Genomic DNA, 20,766 nt, shown 5'->3' with positions numbered 1-20,766 from the left:
ATTCACTTTTGAAGGAGACAGGATAAGACAAAGGATGAGTTGGTTGCTATGGCAACGTCCCGGGTAGCTCACCCTGGGTTTAAGCCTTGACAGCCTGGTAGGCGCCCAGAGTCCACAGACTACGAGTTTGTCATGCCAACCAAAGGGTTCCGTTATTTTCCCCCTCTTTGGATTATCAAAGTGTATTATAGGATACACAGGGAATCGAAGACCAAGTGAGTCAATGCCTTCATTCCACTCACAGCCCAGTATCATGGAGACCTTCTAAGGTCTTTCTCTCTCTGTTGGAGAGCAAAAATCTGGACTCGTCTATCCATGGGGGTCTGTACCAAAGATAAACATTTGAGCTTTGGTTAAAAAGATACTTGGGGTGGAAATACATGTATCACTGGATCACATTTTTTTGGTTGAGAAGTTGCTACATCTCAGACCTCCCTCTCAAACAGAATGTGAGAGATGGGTTGGAGGACAAGAGAGAGTGTCTACTGTTCAGAGATTGGCCCTAGGAAAAAGGGTCAAAGCGACCTTCCCCTTCATAATAGTGATAAAAAGAATTACATGAAAGAAAAAAAAAAAGGAAAAATAAAGACCTTCCACTGCAGGCTAGCTGGGAGGGGTGAGTGGAGAGGGAGAAGGCTGGGTTTCAGGGATGTGAGTACCCAGGAAGTAGTGTGGGTGTTGAAGATGTTGGCTTAAAATCGAAGGCTCTCGGAACTTCTATCTGTTCATCTTACCTCCATCTTCCGATCAGTTTATGAGACACAAGTCTTCTTAGGAAATGAAAATGTGTGTGTGTGTGTGTGTGTGTGTGTGTGTGTGCATATGTGTGAGTGTGTATACACATGGCATGATTTTCTCCCTCCAAGAAATATGAGGTTGAAGCCACTTATCTAACCAAACTAAAGAGCAGCTGGCCTTGTCCGAGGAAGGCTGGGGGCTCTGGAGACCCCTCTAAACTCCCCCAAGGTCCCTCAGGCCCACTCAGCACAAATGTGAAAACTCATGCCCTCTCCTTAGTACTTGGCCCTGCTCTGGGAAGCCATGTTATTTTCTTCTGGAATCTTCTAGAACACTTCTGAGTGACCGATCCCCAGTGACCTTCATTCCACTCCTTGGTTTGTTTCCTCCTTCATCCACTCTTCCTGTGTTTCATGAATTTCCTCTTGTCACGTGTCAGATATCTATTGGCTTTTGCAAAACTTCCCCCCGCCATTCTCAGAGAAAGGATTGACGGATGTTGGGTGGGGAAGAAAGGAGATTTAGCGGTGTCAGCTGGTAGTAAACAAGCCAGCTTGGTGGGGATTAATGGGAAACCATGAATAAAAATCATTGGAGTTTGATAAGGGATTTTCCTCTCAGGCAATTTAAGATTTCTTTCAATATCCTCATCCCTTCACCCCTCCCTAAATGGCTGAAGGTCATTAGGAGAATCTATTATCCATCCATTTCATACACTTAAAACAGAAAAAAAGACCGAAGTCTTCAACCTTCTACAATCCACAGGGCCCTGTGTACTGCATTGGCCATTCTTATATCTTTTCACAGGCAGAACTTCCTTTTAATGCCTCCTACTTAATCCTCAGTTTTCTTTTCAATGTTAGAGAGTGGATAGATTGGAACTTCATTTAGGCTGTAAGGAACTCTAATGCTTTACGCTTGGGGCCAGCTAAGGAGAGACAGATATATTTTTGTCAGCCACGAGGCTTGAATTCAGGACCTTGGTGCTGTCTCTGGGCCTTTTCTCTCAAGGCTAGAGCTCTACCACTTAGAGCCACATTGCCACTTATGGTTTTTTTCAGTGGTTCACTGGAGACGAGTCTCATGGGCTTTCCCACCTGGACTGGCTTTGAACTGTGATCCTCAGATCTCAGCCTCCTGAGTAGCGAGGATTACAGGCATGATCCACTGGTGCCTAGCTAAGAGACATATTTTAGGTACAAAGAATAATTCATTAAAAGAGGTAATGAAGGGGATGTAAGCCTTCCACAAACAAATCACTGGCTGCAAAGTACTCTCAGCTCAGGGGCATGGCTCAATGAAAAGTTGTTAAAAATAGAAAAAAAAACCACGAAAGAAATTACACAAAATCTCAGTGGGGCTCAGTGAAATGTGGCCATTTAAAACTGGATAAACAAGCAAAAAATAAGTGCTGCTACTATTACGAGTGAAAAAAAAATCTCTCTGGAATAAAGCTTTGAATTACCATGTCATTTTTTCTCCCTCTGGTGCATTTTGATGGTCTCAGGGAGAAGTCTGACTTTGAGCTGAAATTCTGCTGATCTGATTACAGCTGGGGGACTCTTCCTCTTCCACGCTTTGGCCGGGAGTCTGTCTATCCTTATGCACCAGTGTGAGGGGCTTGGGTAATGGAGAAAGGCAGACTGGGTGTTTGTGGATGACCTTTGGCTGGGCTGAGTCTTTGATCCACCCAGATGGTGGGTATCTCAGAGTCCACACATCCGCCCACCTCCACCACCCCCCTTGGTGAGTCTGACCTGGTCTCCATTCAGCCAATCATCATGTGACCCACAGAGACTCAAACAGAGTGTGGATGATCTGTTGATGGAGGCCCTGGACGGTTCTTGCCTTTGTTTCTTGCTTCCTCAAAGACAATTGAAAGCCATATTTTGAGGGAGCACGATCCACGAGATGGGGTCTCAGGGGACATCCTCTACCAGGAAGCCACAGTGGAACAAGAGAAAACCTGGCGTCAAAGAGGTCAGGGCAGCCCCTGTGAGTGTTGCTGGTGCTTTGGGATCATTGGGCAGCCTGTGGTCTCTGTTTGAATGTGGTCAGCACCATCTTGTTCACTGCCTCCTCCACTCAGGTCCTCTTCAACAGCCTTCTGTGGGTCCATGTGAACCCCTCTGCTGTGCCTTCCTTCTAATCTGGTCTTGGGGTCTCTTTGCTGTGAGTAGCCACGAGCCCAAGCCAGGCCCAGGGAGGGTGAGGTGGTGAGATTGCCCTTTGCCTGCCTAGCTTTGGAATTTGTTCGACCCAAATGTTAGGTCCATTAAGATCCAGGGAAGAAGAGAATCTCATGGAACCTTCTGTCTGTGTCTCATCCTTTCTGTCCCCCTTTCCTTCCATCTCTTTCTCCCTCCTTCTGTCCTCTTGTCTCTTTCCCTCCCCCTCCTTTGTCCTCCCAGTTTCCCTCCCTCCCTTCTATCCTCCATTTCTCTTCCTCTCTCCTTTCCCTCTTTCCCTGCTCCCTAAGATATTCTCCTCCTCACCCCCAGGAATAACACACACACACACACGCACACACACACATGCACACACACTTCAATTGCGAATTCCCTAACATCAAGAATACTGCTTCACAGAGCCACAGCTTAGCAAAATCCAAAAACAAGCCCAGATAGGATGCTAGTAGCTGATCTCCAGACTTTATTTCCCATTTCAATCTGCCTCACAGCAGCCTTTTAGAGCAAAGGGAAAAAATCCTGTTCGTTCCCAGGATCTAAGTTATAATTATATGTTGTGCATGGGTGGTTTAGCTTTTTTGTCTACCTTTAGTCCCAACTCTTAGAGGAATTTTTTTTTGCCTTTTATGATCTTGACATTCTGAAGAGTATAGGTCAGATATTTTATCGCATGCCCTTTGTGTGGGGTTGGCTGAGTTTCTGCCTGGTTTTTATTAAGGTTATATGTTTTGGGCAAGAGGGCCATTATAAAAGTGAAGCTGTGTCTTTCTTGGCGCATTATATCAGGGCGTACATTCACCTATTGTTTTCCCCCCGTTATGGGTGATGTCGACACCAATCACTCCATGAAGGTAGCACCAGCTGGTTTCAGACACTGAAAAGTTCCTGTTCCTGTTATAATTAGTGACAGTGGGAGTCACACAGGCACTTCTGGGGCGAGACCCCCAGGAGACCCTGTGATTGACAGCACCTCTTCCCCTTGTCTTTATAATAGAGTCCAACAGCCGCCGGGCGGTGAACAGAGGCTACGTGGCCAGCTTGCTCAGGCTCCATCAGGACTGGCACAGCCACGACATGGATGACACCTACGTGACCATCCGCCGGGGACTTCTGCTCTGTCTCAAGCACATCGCCACACTCCGGTCAGGCCGTGAGGCCTTCTCGGCAGCCCAGGGCCTGGAGACCCTCTTCAGTATGGCACAGGTACCCAGCCTGGACGTGCAGAGAGCTCTGCAGTGAAATGGCAGCAGGATTGTTCTGGACACAGATTTCAGTATGGTTCTTTCTGAGTATTATATCATGTGCCCTGGCTTCAAATTCGTATTCCTTCACTCACTCGTCTAATCTTTCCTTTGTTTATTCAGGATATATTTATCGAGGGCATGCTATTAGAGATGCAGGATGTTACAATGGTTTTGTTTTTATCTTGTCAGCCATGAGGCTTGAACTCAGGGCCTGGGCACTGTCCCTGACTTTTTCACTTAAGGCTAGTGCTCTATCACTTTGAGCCACGGTCTCACTTCCAGGTTTTTTTGTGGTTTATTGGAGATAAGAGTCTCATGGACTTTCCAGGCTGGCTTTGAACCTTGATTCTCAGACCTCAGCCTCCTGGGTAGCTAGGAACGCAGGTGTAAGCCACCCATGTCGGCATATATAATGATCCTTAATCCTTGTTAGGGCACTTAGGTGCAGTTCTCCCATCGAGTGGGGACATAATGGAGATGTCACCTGATTTCTCAGTGTTAAGTTGCTTTTTCTAAAACAGTGGGAATAGAACATGTCTGAAGAGTATAGGTTGCTGTGAGAACTAAATAAGCTCATGTGTTCAGAAGAGTCCCTGGCATATTTTATCTGTGTTTTGAGTAGGAGAACTCATTGGAATAATTAGTGCTGGAATTAATAAGTAGCACAAGAATCCCGTGGTGAGCAGAACAGACACCTGATCTTACAAGGCAAACTTAATAGCAGGAGACAGGTGAAACAGATGTTAAAAAGCCAAGAATCAGCCAGGCGCCATTGGCTCACACCTGCCAACCTAGCTACTCAGGAAGCTGAGATCTGAGGATCATGGTGATTCAAAGTTGTTGGTTTTTTTTTTTTTTTTGCCAGTTCTGGGCTTGGACTCAGGGCCTGAGCACTGTCCCTGGCTTCTTTTTGCTCAAGGCTAGCACTCTGCCACTTGAGCCACAGCGCCTCTTCTGGCCGTTTTCTATATATGTGGTGCTGGAGAATCAAACCCAGGGCTTCATGTATAGGAGGCAAGCATTCTTGCCACTAGGCCCTATTCCCAGCCCATGATTCAAAGTTTTGAAGATGTGGCCCAGGGTTGCCTGGACTTCAACCCCAAATAAATTCCTTAATTACATCTGTGAACCCAATTTTTCTTTGTTCTGGACAGATGCCAAGGGAGATCAACGCTATGGGTTCAGAGACGAGGGGTGCTAGTTAATTTAGATGCATGAGATTCGCTTAGTATTTTCCTCTCAGTTGACCTTTTTCTTTTATGTTGTCCTCTCCATATAACCAGAGACTAAAGCAATACTCCCAGGAGCCCAAATACACATTCTCTAATTTAGGCAGCAGGCACACAGGGTGACTGAATAACAATGTCCACTCTTTTCCCCAGCGATTGCATATGTTGCCTTGGCTTAGGTGCAATGTCCCTTAAGAAAATTTTACAACTGTTTTCACACTAAATCCATTCCGGTCTACAAGCAAGGAAAGAGAATAAGGTCCAGATCAACCAGAAGACTAGAATGTTCCAAGGGCACATTCTACATCGAAACTGTTTCCTGCCCTCTTAGGCTGTGTGGCATTCATGAACTCACATCCTGTTACAGTGAGAGGTCAGCTCACAAGAAATCAGTGTCCGCCACTGTCCTTCCCTTGCTCAGAGCTACCTGGACCACGAGAGTGCAGAGCCTGCCATCTCCGCCATGTTTCAGATCCTCCGGCAATGTTATCCAAGGAGTCCCCTGCCCCTGAACACAGCCAGGAGTGCCTATACCTTCCTGGACACTGCTGACACCACCCCAGAACCTTTACACGCTCTCACTGAAGGTAACATAAGTAAGTAGCTGTGCTTTTTTTAAAGTCCATGTCTTCTGTAGTATGTCAGAGGAAGGCGAATACAGGTAGAGCCAGTTGGTTCACAGGTCAACTGTGATCATGTAATAAGCTCATTATATTGTATATAGGTGTGTATATGCATGTGATATATACATACATGTAATATATACATATACACACATGTATATGTAGTATGCATATACATAGATACATATATAATATACACATACACATATTCATTGTATATATATATATATATATATATATAATTTGTGTCATAAACACAGTGAGAAAGCATTCAGCTTGCTTAGTTTAATTAGTAACAGTCATCATTTTCCCCGGTACCCATTGAATACCTGTGTATGTCATCTCAACTAATTACGAGGACAAAATCTATCTACAATCCTATGATCAAGTCTCTTTACAGTACTGACTGGTGGTGGAATTAATTTGCCCTAAGGATGAAATTGAAGTAGAACTCCTGCTATCTATATAACCTCATGCGACTCATACAGGAAAGTATGCCGGTTTAATTGCCAAAAAGATCTTCCAGTCAGAACACTCTAGGGTGCTTTATTTTATTTTTTTTCCCAGCCCTGTGTTCCCACAGTGGCATGGATCACTCACACGTGTCATTTTCATCCTCAGGGTAGTGGATGCTTTTGAAAGTCATGGGATGAAGTTTGTTGAAATGTGTTCCTTCATATAAACATTAGGGATACAGTCAAGGCAACGTTTACATGTAAACAAATTCTGTGTCTATGTGACCGCTCAACGTGGGCAACTGATAGTTGCCAAAATACCTCCAAGTGCGAGGTAGGGGGATCATGGAAAAGCCATTTCATCCTGCAATCATTTGGGGCTCCATGTGGGACCACTTTCACCAATAAACTCTGGAGTGTGTTAGAATCCAGTCAAGTGCCCCTTGTTGTGTGGTCTGTGTTGCAATCCCAGGCAATGAGACATCTCATTGATTATTCACCTCCTTTCCCCCCACCTCCTGCACCCAGAGGATTTTGAAGATGATGTTGATGAGGAGGTGGACAAAGACTCGGAATCGGATCACTCGAAAGAGGAAGTAGGTACTCCAACTCTTGCCTGTAACCCTCTCTCTCCATCTTCATACCCATGCAAAGGAAAATAGCACTTCCCCTGACGATTGAAGCTCAGTGTCCATTGGAAGGACTTACTTCAGCCCTGCCCACGAGCTGCCCACGCCACGGACAGTGATACTTGGGGTGTGCGGGAGACCACCAGTGTTACCGATTACCCACCTGGATGAGTCTGGATCTTGATGTCATCTTAAAATCAGAGTTATTGATTATAAAGACATTAATATTCCATGGGGATGAGCCCTACTTAGCCATTGTACACTTAGTGTTAGTTTATTCTGTAAGAGCATATCAGAGAATAGATTGTTTTCTATGGAAGTCTCTGCTGGATCTTATGTCCCATATGTCCCTCTTCTGGTCTGCCCCTTGGGCTCAGGGCTGCAGCATTGCACACTCCCACTTAGGTTGGTGTGATCCATCCTTCCTTTAGTTGCAAAGTGTGCAACCTGGCCAACCAAGGCTGCTTCTGGTACCCTGTTCCTTTATGGTCTATGCCATGAAACAGAGGTCAGCGAGCTGTCAGGCAGTTGTTTTAGACTTTGCATACCATATTGTTTTGGTCACAGCTACACCAATGGCTACTGTCGCACAAAAGTAGCCACTGACAATACATGAACAAATGGGACCAGCAAAGCTGATGGCACAGGACCGAGTTGGACTGATTGCTTTTCTACAGTGGTGATTCTAAGCCTCGGTACTCTTGGTGTTTGGACTGGGAACTTCTTAGTCATCAGGAACTGTCTTGAGTGTCAGTGTAGACAGTTGAGCAGCATTTCTGCTCTTTGTCCCCTAGATACCAGTGGCATCTGCCCCTTTGCCCCACGGACATGAACCAAACGTGTCTCAAGGAAATGTCAGAATCGCCTCTGGTTGAGAAGCAATGCCCTGAAATAAATGGCAATCTGCCTACAAGTTATAATTCTGTCTCCTTCTCTGTCACTGCACATGGATTGGGACACATTTCTTGAAGTTACAGCTCATTAATGCCATCATCTGTAGAATAAGACTCAGCAGCAAATGCTACCTTTTATGATATTCCTGGGTTTGAAACCTGACTTTAAAAATGATCTCCTTCTGTGTTCTTTTCTCCCTCCCTCCCTTCCTATCTTGGGATGGGGTGGGGGAAGAGACTTCTGAGTTTCCCATCGTGATTATCACTCACCTTGCTGATGGTAGTGGAAGACATTTCGGGGCTATCTCTTAGTCCTATCTCTGGCTTAGACTGCTATCGACAGTGTGGTGTTCCCAAGGTTTTGTTGATAAATAGAATCATTTCTGAAGTCATCAGGAGCAAATTGGTTCTTTGCCGTGGCTTGGCCCGAACAGGCCTCTGTGAGTACGTGTGGAGTTATTTGAATAACACTGGGCTGCTGTAGTCATTTGTCAATGCCACTTTCCCTTCCAATCTCACTTGCTCTTTGATAACTGAATGTCAGATGTACCGCGTTCGCCTCTTGTATCTGATGCAGAGGCACAAGGCATATGACTGCCTGACTTTAAACAACCGGAGAGGCAGGGCTTTCTCGTAGCTTCTTTAGTGCCTCCCACTCCGCTGAGGTTGTGGGCTGGGAGGAAGAGGGCCCTGAAGAATTATACGACACAGGCTGGGGAAAGAAGCACATGAGAAACTGAAACTGGGAAGAGAAGAGCCTGGGAACTCTTCAGCAAAGCATTCATGTCGGAGAGCAGATGAGAAGTTGGTATGGGCACGGGTTGTAGGGAAATAGGGTAGCAGCAGAATCAGGATCGGACTAGGGGGATCACAAAAATGGGGGAACCTGTTGCTTATCAAAATAGCTTTGCCTTAGTGAATCCTGTAGCACGTGGAGCCAGAGATGTGAGCAAGGGCCCAGGAATATCTCTGTTGTCTTCACAGAAGGGACGAAGGCTTTTTCCTTGTGCCATTCTCATTTGGAAAACAACAACAAAAACACCCAGCCCATAGTTAGGGCTACAATCCAAGCAAGAATGAATAATGAGAACTTTTAGCTTCAAAAGGGTCTTGGAGGCAGGTGCTGTTGGCTCACACCTGTAATCCTAGCACTGAGATCCTAGAGGGTGATATCTGAGGATTGTGGGTCAAGGCCAGCCCAGGCAGGAAAATCCATGAGACTGCTATCTCCAGTTAACTACCAGAAAACCAGAACTGGCACCGTGGCTCCAAGTGGTAGAGTGCTACCAGCCTTGATCAAAAGAGCTCAGAGACAGCTCCTAGGCCCTACATTTAAGCCCTGTGGCCCACAAAAAAAAGGCAGGGGGAGGGTTTCTTGGGATGTTGGGTGCGGTGATTTATTTAGAAACTGTCAACACAAAAAAGAGAGAAGAAGTCACAGCAGATAGATGACATGTTCACTTGGTGTCTTCATGCACACAGAAATGAGATTTCCATCAACTGAAGGAGAAGCCTGCCTAGCAAGTACAAGGACCTGGGTTCAAATCTCAGTATTGCCAAAAAAAATAAACACACTGAAATAATAAGAAAAAGGATACACAGAATGTGTTCAAGTTTACCTTTTGTACTTCCTTTAACTTTCCCCTTCTTTTAAAATGTATTCTTTCTTTCAGCTGTTTTCTTTGGTAGTGGTTTGTGTGCAGCATGCTAAGTTAATTTCTTGGGGCTGAAAATGCCATATAGAAACAAATGACTATCTATCTATCTATCTATCTATCTATCTATCTATCTATCTATCTATCTATTGCCAGTACTGGAGCTTGAACTCAGGGCCTAGGTACTTGATACTCAAGGCTAGTGCTCTACCACTATGAGCCACATCACCACTTCTGGTTTTCTGGTGGTTTATTGGAGTCTCATGGATTTTCATGCCCAGGGTTGGCTTTGAAATGGGATCCTTAGATCTCAACCTCCTGAGTAGCTAGGATTTACAGGCATGGGAAGCATCCAGCTTCCACATTTGTTTGATTTAAGCTTGCAGGTTGGTCAGATTTTCTTTTGGCTAACCAAATATACTTCCAAAACATAAGTTTGAGTTTGCTTCCCTCTGTGGTCATAAAAACGTGACATAGGATATGGAAAAGTAGGGAGAATGAATGTCTCCATTTTGGATATCATTTCTCCCACACTTTATAACCCTTGAAAAGCATGTAGGCATTTCAAGGTCACAATCACCATGGAATTATTACACAATGATGATCTAGAAGAAAACAAAGGGACGTGGTGGATTTAACCCAATGAAGAAAAGACTGAGGTAAGCTCTTACATGCACCGAGAGAAGGCAGTATAAGAGAGGAACACAAGTGTTTCCAGCAATTTCTCTACTGCCATTTCTCAGATCTCTCATCATCTCCTCTCCTCCTCTTGACCTCTGTGCTTCATCCTCTAGTGTATATCTAAAAGCAAATGTCACCTGTTCCTTCCTCTAGTATCCTTTAAAAAAAAAACAACTTTCGGGCAGAGTTACTTCTTTTTATCTCTTAGCTCTGTTATCTCTATGTTACTTCCTTTGTGAGGCTTTTGCAGATTGCTCCTGTCAGAAATAGCTTCTCACATGCCAGTCCCAATGCCGTTCACACCAGTGTCCTTCATCGTGTGAAGGTCATTTGCCACTGTGGGAAATGACTTTATGACCATCTTCACTTGTTCACTTTCTTCTTCACTTCTTCACTTTCTTTAAGGAGCTTGGACCACTTGATATGCCACTGTCATGGATTCTTCTTCTATAGCTTGGCATGTATTTGCTCATAGTAGGTGCTCGCTAAGTGCCAGTGGGGAAAAAACAAAACAGAGTGAAGGACCAAGAAGACAGCTGAGTGAATGGGAAAGACAATTACAACCATGTTGAGAATTTCATTCACAGGATGCCTTGCCATGTACTTCATTTGGCTTATTTTGACGAAGGTCTTCTGTAGGTCTGATGAGGCCTAAATGCATCAGAACCCGCAGGAAGGCTAGGGGAAATCTATTTTAAGACATGCCTGTGTGACTTGCCTCAATGCTGTTCAGATCATGGCTGTAACCTGTCCTTCGAATGTCCCACTGTAGGATGATGACTTAGAGACGGATGTGGACAAGCTGAGTGCCAGACCTGGTCTCGACCGACCGGAAGAGGAACTGGTACAGTACGAGGCCATGTGTCCGGAGCTCTCCTGTAGCTTTGAGGTAGGACACAAGCTGCGGTTTGTGCAGGACTTGGGGATGTGTGGCAGGGCTTCTACAGAGAAGTGTTGCTCATCCTTAGCAGTCTTCCCCCATGCACTGCAGAAAGGAAAACAAGAGGGTTGAGGGGACGTGTGGAAAAGCAGGGCTAGGCTAGGATGCATGCAAGAGACTTACAGTCTGCCTCCCTAGAGCTGGGGTGGGAGGGGAACAATGGAACTCACCAGTGATGGGATCCATCATTGTCTGCTGACGGATAAGCCAGGTGCTCTGTCTCCATGCACGGAGAAAGAAAGTGAACAACCCACGTCATCCTCCATGAATTTATAAAGGTAGCCATCCCGAGGCCAGGCTTCTTCTCCCTCCCTCCCTCCCTCCCTCCCTCCCTCTCTCCCTCCCTCCCTCCCTCCCTCCATCCTTCCCCTTTTTCTCCCCCCCTTCTTCTGTGACGAATGGTACATAATCTACTACTTGATTCATGCCCCATTCCCACTCCTTTCCTATTCCCCTCATTCCAGGACTTGAGCTCAGGGCCTCACACTCTTGCTTAGCTTTTTGTTTTCCTCACTTCTGGCACTCTACCACTTGAGCCATGCCTCCCATTCTCGCATTTGCTGGTACATGGGAAGAGAGTCTCTCAGACCTTTCTTCCTGATCTGTCTTCAGAACTACATGATGATGAGATTTCAGCTCCTGAGTAGCTAGAATGATAGATGTGAGCCACAAACAGCCTACCTCAGGCCTTTCTGTTTTACTCTATTTTTTTTTTTTTTGACACAGAATCTTCACTAATGTTGCCTGGGTTGGTCTGGAACTCACAGTTTTCCTACCTCTGCTTCCCAAGTAGCTGGGATTATAGGCCTTCATCACCATGCCCAGTTTGGGATGCCCTTATTATCAGAGATAAACATGGATATCTTAGTCCTGGTGATGTTAAGCCAGTACTTAATGGCTGCTGCTGCTGCTGGGGCCATCATGTCAGAGCTTCTTTAAGAAAAAACCAACTCTATTATTTTCTTAGGATTCTTTAGAAATGAGGAGTATGGCCGCATCACAGGACATAGCTAGTCACAGGAAGAGAGGAGTTAGTTTATTCCGCTTCATTCTAGAAAGCAGAAGTAGACCTGGGCCAAGTGTCTCCTCCTTCTCCTCCTCTTCATCATCTTCCTCTTCTCCCACCTCTTCCTCCTCCTCTTCTAGAATAAAACATGTTCTTAGATTTAAAAAGTTGCCTTTGTGCACAGTGAAAGGGTCCACTTTGAGTTTTAGTGGGGGCCCAGTAATGACATTGCTCAGTGGGGATTTGCAGAAGGTACGTTTGTGCATGGAATGCCACTCGGCCTGCCCACATCCATCCCCTTCCACTCATGAGCCTCTAGGACTCTGAAGGCAAGACTGTGGCGGTTGACTCTAGTCACAGCTTCCCAGTGCCTAGGATTGAGGCTGAGCTCTGTGGCCAGAGAGCTGGGGCAGGGATTGAATTGCATTTCCTACTGGGAAGGAAACCCTGATGTACCATGCTCTCCTTTAAACCGGAAGGAACTGGAGTCTCAGCTGGGATATGATTTGAACTCAGAAGACACCCACTATACCGCCAATCATCGCCACATTCCCACGGTTGCCTCCTCGGGCCAGTGTTGCTTCAATAAGGACCAAAGCTCCTGGGGGCAAGAAAGGACGAATCTGGCCTCAACTTCTCTCCTGAGCAGAGTGAAGAAGGGGAGATTCAGTGGCCATCTCTCCTCCAAAAGAAGACCTTCCATGAACGTGTCCCCAAGCATGCAAACCAATGGCGCTGGGACAGATCCTTCTGGAGACAATGCCTCCGGCACCCAGACCTTTGTGGAAGAGGATGCTTGGAACAGGGAAGCAATTTCTTGTCCGAGGATAAGCGACTTCTTCCCCAACTCCACAAAGTCTGGAGAAACTGCTGGAGTCATGGAAAAGCTCCTGCACACACACCACAAGCCTATCCCTTTCCACGACCCTCGTGCGTATACGGCCAAAGCCCAAAGAACCAAATCTGCAGTGGGCTTCGGGAAGATGGCTTTTCCTGACCTCTGGGGACACTGCCCCCCTTCCTCTGCCCAGCCCATGCTGGAACGGAAACGGGGCATCCAAAGGTGATGGTGCTACTCTCTTGTGAGATGTGTGTGTGTGTTTGTGTGTGTGTGTGCATGTGCATACATATATACACATATAAATAACATATAAGATATGATATAATCGAATGTATATGATATAATATGAATGCAATATATAATATCTTTGTGTGTATTTTATGTATAACACATATAATATAAAACATACTATATATGTGTAGTATATAATGTAATGTATAATATTTTATACAGAAATATAAATATATGTTCCTATACAATGTCATATATATGGCATGTTATATATTATAAATAATATTGTATATGTTATTGTTATATCATAAATAATATACTACATATTAGATTATATGGCATACATAATCTCTTGTGACATATAGATACACATACACACATATATATGTATTTTTGCCTTATATTGTTTTATAGGTAGAAATGGCTTGCCTAGACAGTTTGCCTGTATATGTTGGAAAGTAGCAATGGTCAGGTGCATTTTCTAGGCCGTTTGGAAACTTTTATGCAACAGGCAGCCTTGCCTCCCTGCGATGCCATTTCAGGATCCAGTATAGAGTTGCACTAAGCATGCAGGAGGCTCTTGACAAAGAATTCCTTCAATGATTCTAAGACAACCCCTTGCCTCATGCCCAGTGCACACCAAGCAGGGTCTCACTGACTTCACTTGGAGTTCTTCTGGACTCGCCATCTTTCTGCTTCTGCCTCCTTAGTAAGGAGGACTATAGCATGCACCACTATGCCCATCTTAGGTCATCCTTATTATCAGAGATAACATGGGTACCTTACACCTGGTGATGTTAATCAAGGTCACCTTGTGAGTCTTTACTAGAAGGAAGGTTCTCTAATGAAAAATCAAGCAACTGGTAACCTGGGGTCTCTTTCCTTACCTGTGGCACATGGCTGTCTGCTTTCCTCCCTGATAGAGAGGAAAATGGCTGACGTCCATTCCAGCCTTCTGGACCCTGGCATGGTTTGGCAACTAGATTTGCTGCGTCACTGAGGGAAGCATGGAGACAGATTATCCAGGGCACAAATCCCGGATGACAGATGATTCCACAGAATATAGGAAAGAGCTTTGTTTTTGCCTGAGCATAATGAGATTACAATGAATTCTGATAAAGTCAAAGGAAAAAAAAATCTTTCCCGTAGGGGGTAAGAAAAACTAGTGAATGTGCCTATACCACATCAATAGGTCAACGTGCTGACCAGAAAGCCTCATTAATTTATATTCCATGCCATCAGCAAGTTGTTCTTTTGATACTAGATCCTTAAACCTGCTCCTACTGTGGGCTTGGCTGACCTCTCCAACCTCACTCTCTACACGTTATCTGCCAGGCTTAGCTTCCTGAGAAACAAGCTCTGAGTTAGCACCCTGTACATAGCCCTGCCTCCCAATCCAAGTTTCATGTCCTTTGCCCTCATTCTTCTCCCACCCCATGCACATGATCTGGAAGGAAGGAATGGAAAGACACCTTTGCTTTCTTTGCTCCTACTGCTCAGTATAGTTCTGTTTCCCACAAGAACATAGATGGGGGGAAAGAGGGTAGTGGAGCCTGAGATTTGGGTAGGAGTCAGCTTCTCTCTTCTTGTATATTTCTCTGATAGCTCCCAAGGCCTTCCCGGGAGAGACTACAGAATGAGTGGAGTAGAGATGAGACCCAGAACTTTTAAACTTTGAACTTTTTCTCTTCCAGGATCAAGATATTAGAGGATGTCCGGAGGCTTACCCAGCCAAATGACATTATCAACAGAGTCGTCTTCAGTTTGGATGAGCCTTGGTAGGTGGTATTGAACATCCTCTGGATGGGTGCTATGGAAAATTCTGCTGATGCCATCAGGACTGGATTGTTCCCTGTTGCGAACCCATTCACATCTCTAAAATCAGTGTGATGAGTCTTCAGGCTTAAGCGCTAAGAGAGAAAGCTGATCTTCAAGAAATGTCAAATTGTGCGCGAGCCTACCCTATGTGACATATTCACATGTTCTCTTACTTCATTCTAGGCCTTTGCAAGACATCACGTCCAATCACTTAAGGTTCTTCTCCAAGTTTGAGTCAGGAAATCTTCGCAAAGCCATCCAAGTGCGTGAGTAAGTAAGGAAAGTCACAAGGGGGAGGGGTAGCTTCAGGTAGCACAAGAGGGAGGGCGGATTGCGATCTTGTCTTCCCCAGCCAGTGGGTGGTGACTTTCCATCAGAGCTTTGAGATCAGTCACGTGGAAGGGGGCCTGACAGCAGGGAATTTGCAAACACTGAAGTTGAAGGGATTTCTTCTCTAAGAATCATTAGCTCAACGCGACTCACTTATGCAGGTCATGGGAAGGGGAACTGTGCACCAGAAGCATCAATGTGCCTTCTGGACTTTTCCAGTGGTGGCTCCATGTGTCCTTGTCATTCCAAGGTGGCACGTGTAGGCAGTGTTCCCGTCTCTGCGGCTCTCCAGGTGTGTGGAACCCACGGCTGGCTGTGTAGCTCAGAACAGTCCTGGACTGTCTATTTTTTCATTCTAGGGAATACACAGTGTCATCCCCATCCTGGCAAAACCCTATCAATGAGCTCTTATTCAAAGAAAAAGATGTCATGGGCCGGTGATCTCACACAGAGACACACATAGATAGGTACCCATTGACTTCAAGGACTTTCCAGGTAGCCCTTCCATCTTGCTCGTGCCTCTTCAGGTTCGAGTACGACTTGCTGATCAATGCTGACGTGAACAGCTCCGAGCACCAGCAGTGGTTCTACTTCAAGGTGAGCGGCATGAGGGCCGCAGTGCCTTACCGCTTCAACATCATCAACTGCGAGAAGTTCAACAGCCAGTTCAATTATGGTAGGCACTCTTGGCTGCGGGGTGGGGAGGAGAGGGGGTGCATTGGAGCTTTCTGGCTTAATACCAGGAACCAGGTCTCCTTTCCAGTTGTTTCTATCCTTATCGGGTCTTCCAGGAGATTGATATACTTAGATGGCCAATATGGTAGTAAGTCACTTGGGCAAACTATGTCAGTGTTACTATAGAGGGGAGCCAGGAAGTCCCTGCTTTGCCCCTGAAATTTTCTGACTCCGTGGCTCTCCCTTGCATTTTGGGGGCGGAGTTTGCTGAGACCTTAGTGCTCAAGGATTTCTGCTCCCACAAGAGCTTAGGCCCCTTGCCTATCACAAGACCATAGAAAAGCAAAATCCCATTGGATAGCTCTGCGTCACACTCTCAGAATAGTCCAGAAAAATTTAACTTCTCCTAAATACCTGTGACCCAGTGTGGAGAAGGCATTCAAGAGACCCAGACTGACCAACAGCTCGTATTTGCTTTGAACACCTTTGGGGACAGGGAGGTCTTTGTTGTTTCTAGCTCATATCCAAGTGTTGCTGGGTGGCTTTGAATGACAAAAAGCAGGCGTTCCCACCTGTCTAAGTCCACGCACCAGATTCTGCTTCTACATTCTCAGTTCTCATTGCAGGGTTGGGGGGGGGGAGGGAGAGAGAAAGAGAGAGAAAGAGAGAGAAAGAGAGAGAGAGAGAGAGACTAGGAACTTTGATCCTTTCCTTCCATAACAAATTGTCACAAATTTGGTGTCTTAACATATGACAAATTACTCTCTTACAGTGAGTACAGTGAGATCCACAAGTCCATTTCTCTGGGACAAAGTTGGCGTGTTTGCATGGGTGTCTCCTCTTTGGAGGGTTTAGGGGAGGATCCAGTGTGCTCCCCGCCCCCTCAAACTCCCAATCATAGTCCCATTGCTTTCATTCTGTGGCTCATGGCCTTTCCTCCACCTTCAAAGCCAGTAGGATAGGAGCTTCAAGTCTTCCTCTCCCTCGGGTGAAGTTGCTGCTCTTCTTTAGTCAACCTCCTTGTGCTTGGCTTCCTTAGAAGGACCCCTGAGATTACTTTTAGCGTTCACCAGGATCATTGCCCCATCTCAAGATCCTGAACTTAATCATGTCCACAGAGCCTGTTTGCTCGTCTATGACATTGATGACATTCATGGTTTGCAGGATGTCTTTGGGGATTGTGATTTAGCCACCGCAGCTCTTTTCCTTGTGAATTAAGTCCTGGTTTTGTTTCATGTAGGGATGCAGCCCACCCTGTATTCCGTGAAGGAAGCTCTTCTTGGCAGAGCCTGCTGGATACGGACAGGTGATGAAATCTGCTACTACAAGTAAGTGAATGCCGTTCACTTCCTTTCCCCCTACCTCTCACTCACTCTCCATTTCCTGCTTTTCCCTATTGATCTTACAGTCTATTTGCCTGCTGTATGCACCACTCGATCTGAATCAGTCACCCCACCCATCAGAGGTAGGAGCATGGTCAATGGGACTCAGAGATGACTGCAAGAAGTAGATTTTAATGTCGATTTAATGGGGAGACAAAAGGGGGGGAAACCCCAGTTTCACTTTGTTTGTAGACATGCAAACTTTTGGTTGTCAGGTGTCCTAACTGTGTTGAGAGCCTCACACCTCAGGTCGGCCCCTGTGAACAAGGCCTCTGAGATATTCTAGGCCATTCCCAGACACAGGCTTCAGGTGACCGAAGCGCAAGGAAGTCACTACGGGACAAAGGTGCTTCACAAATCTTCTTCCACTGCCTAGTAGTGTTGTGCAAATATATAATAATAAGAGGAGGAAAGGTTACAATGTTCAACTCTGATCTTTAGTCAGCAGTCCTCTGTTTCATCAGTTCATCCTGCAAAGTTGTAATGGTTTATAAAGTCATGCATCATTTTGATAAAAAAAGAAAATGGATCCCATACCTATGAATTGGGGGCTGGGGATATGGCCTAGTGGCAAGAGTGCTTGCCTCCTATACATGAAGCCCTGGGTTTGATTCCCCAGCACCACATATATGGAAAGTGGCCAGAAGTGGCGCTGTGGCTCAAGTGGCAGCTAGCCTGGAGCAAAAAGAAGCCAGGGACAGTGCTCAGGCCCTGAGTCCAAGGCCCAAGACTGGCAAAACAAAAACAAAAACAAAAACCAAACCTATGAGTTGCTATGGATGCATTTTGCTTCAAACACCTACAAGGGGGTAAGAATTGTATGACTAGGTAGACTATATGTATGTCATTATTGGTTTATTATGTCCTATGGCCACTGATAGGCTAGTTCTTATTTTCCTGGGTAATGTAAGTCACTTTATCTCATTTTGAGATTGCCAGAGGCTCCAAAGAAAACAATTGTCAGACATTTTAGGCACTTATCAATAACAAAATGAAAGGCACACACACTCGTACCTCTTGGCTTGCAATCTGGTTCTGATAGACAAGGTTCAAGGTCTTGTTGCTCTCTTGGGTTGAGGTAGACTCACCGCTGAGACAATGTTGCTCTACCAAATTCAGAGCTGAAGTGACAGATTGCACCCTGCATGCCTTGATTTTTATTTTTGTTTTTATGTCGTGTGTGTGTGTGTGTGTGTGTGTGTGTGTGTGTGTGTGTGTGTGTGTGTGTGTTGTGGGGCTTGAACTCAGGGCCTTGGCACTGTCCTGAGCTCTTTTGCTCTAAGGCTAGTGCTCTACCACCATACCACTTCTGGTTTTCTGGTGATTCATTGGAGATAAGAGTCTCATGGATTTTCCTGGCTTTGAACTACGATTCTCAGGTCTCAGCCTCCTGAGTAGCTAGGATTACAGGTGTAAGCCACCAAGGCCTGGTGAGGCCTTGATGTTTTAAGATAGCGCTCTACACATTATCTTCCTATTTCCTTTAGGAGAATAGCAAAAATGTGACCACTTCATTTATTTCCCATTCACCTAAATGACAAATTACTGCCTTGGGCCACTTACCTGAAAACTCTTGGGACTTCCTTTATGTCCAAAGAGATTGAGGTTTAGAAGCTCACCAGCACAAGGAATGAATATGAAAAGCTACATTTGGATCTCAGTACCTCTGAAAATAGTTCTGGTCCATTAAGGCCAAAGATCCAACTTCAAGCTGGTTTTAGATCAGGAGCTTAAGACTGGATCTCACAGGAAGTTTCACATCCTTGGATGGGACAGAGCTCTCTTTTTTGGGGGGGAGGGGTTTCCTCTTGGAATTAAGGGATAAAGAGCAAAGCCATAGGGATTAGATGTCTACCCTGAGAAGGAAGACACAAGCATCCCCCCCACCCAAAAAAACCAAAAAAACCCCTCCACAGGTCTGGCCTCAGGGAAGCTCAGGGTAAGAGCTTTTCGATTCATTAACAAGACAATTGTTCTGTGATTAAAGAACAACAGAGGGGTAAAATGAAAACCATGCATGTATAATGTAATTCATTTTTCATATGGCAGCCAGGAGAACAACAGAGATGAATGGATAAGATCGCTACATTGTAATGGAGTTTGTTTTACAATCATTCGCAGCCTTGTGCGAACATATTTCCAACAAGATGATGTCACAGCAGGGTAGAGAGTGGCAGGCTTGATTCTCCCCACACAGACCGGAACATGTCTCCCTAAAATACACAAAACTACCTAGCACACCCTGTCTGTCTTTCCTTCTCCTGGTTCACCTTCAACTGTCAATGTCAATTTTGCTATGACCTTTATTGTATTTTTTTCTGGCATATTCGTGTGGCAGACATTCACCTCCTTGTTTCATGCATGGTCAGTAAAAACACTCAGGCAACACCATCACTAGTGGATGGTTAAATTCCCAGACTCACAGCCATGGTTCAGGGGATGTTGTGGTGTTACTCTGGGAAGACGTGTCGGCCCTTGGTGCTTGGCCGTCCCTCTGCGAGGCGGAAAGGGGGAAGGCCCGGAATGAATGGCTTTGTGGAATCAGTTATCAGCTCTAAGAAGCCTTCAGGTTGTTTTGCAAGTGTGCAATTGTCATCCACCTCCTTCACTCTGGGATTTCTGTATAAATTCTGTGCAAATATTTAATCTAGACATTAATACAGATGGAGTGAGGGCCATGGGCACATGCCACTACATCTAGGTTGTTAGTTTGTGAGGCCACACACCTTGTGCCCAAGCTAGTCTTTCTGTGTCATCCTCTAGATCTTTATTGTCTAAAGTAGCCAGGTTACAGGGCATGAGCCATCACTATAGGCCTCAAGTAGAAGCTTCTAAGTTGAATGTCAAAAATCACTGAATCATCTAATTGAAGAGGTTTAATTTAATGTAGAAAATATAATATCACACACACACACACACACACACACACACACACACACACACACAGCTAAGAGCAAAAAAGGTAGAGGGTGTGAGTTACTCCCGCTCTTTCCTGAGGAAGTTTCCCCTGCCATTAATACGACTTATCTGTGGGATGGAAAACCATTAATGCGGAATTTAATGCCTTTCTCACCATCCATCTAGAATAGATGGATAAACCTTGGACAATTTAATTTTCTTCTTATTACTTAGACATTTATACATTTTGGGAGATTTTTTCCCCCCTCATACTTTCTCCTGGTGCACAATTGATTTCCTGCCCATCCC

The 20,766-nt window shown here is 45.3% G+C and overlaps 1 protein-coding gene across 1 annotated transcript in view; it reads left to right on the top strand.

Annotated features, from left to right (window-relative positions):
- The window catches only part of Agbl1 (AGBL carboxypeptidase 1), a 397,351-nt gene that overhangs the window by 43,892 nt on the left and 332,693 nt on the right, over positions 1–20,766 (top strand). The window contains exons 7-15 of the mRNA XM_048369043.1: positions 3,922–4,130; positions 5,822–5,987; positions 7,007–7,074; positions 11,109–11,225; positions 12,762–13,345; positions 15,049–15,132; positions 15,356–15,442; positions 16,030–16,178; positions 17,418–17,505. Coding sequence (XP_048225000.1) covers positions 3,922–4,130; positions 5,822–5,987; positions 7,007–7,074; positions 11,109–11,225; positions 12,762–13,345; positions 15,049–15,132; positions 15,356–15,442; positions 16,030–16,178; positions 17,418–17,505 — 1,552 coding nt within the window. The remainder of the gene's footprint in view (positions 1–3,921; positions 4,131–5,821; positions 5,988–7,006; positions 7,075–11,108; positions 11,226–12,761; positions 13,346–15,048; positions 15,133–15,355; positions 15,443–16,029; positions 16,179–17,417; positions 17,506–20,766) is intronic.

This window comes from Perognathus longimembris, chromosome 20, assembly GCF_023159225.1.
Source record: "Perognathus longimembris pacificus isolate PPM17 chromosome 20, ASM2315922v1, whole genome shotgun sequence".
NCBI classification, from domain to species: domain Eukaryota; kingdom Metazoa; phylum Chordata; class Mammalia; order Rodentia; family Heteromyidae; genus Perognathus; species Perognathus longimembris.
The sequence above is the reverse complement of the archived record's forward strand: the minus strand, read 5'-3'. Positions and strand labels throughout refer to the sequence as shown.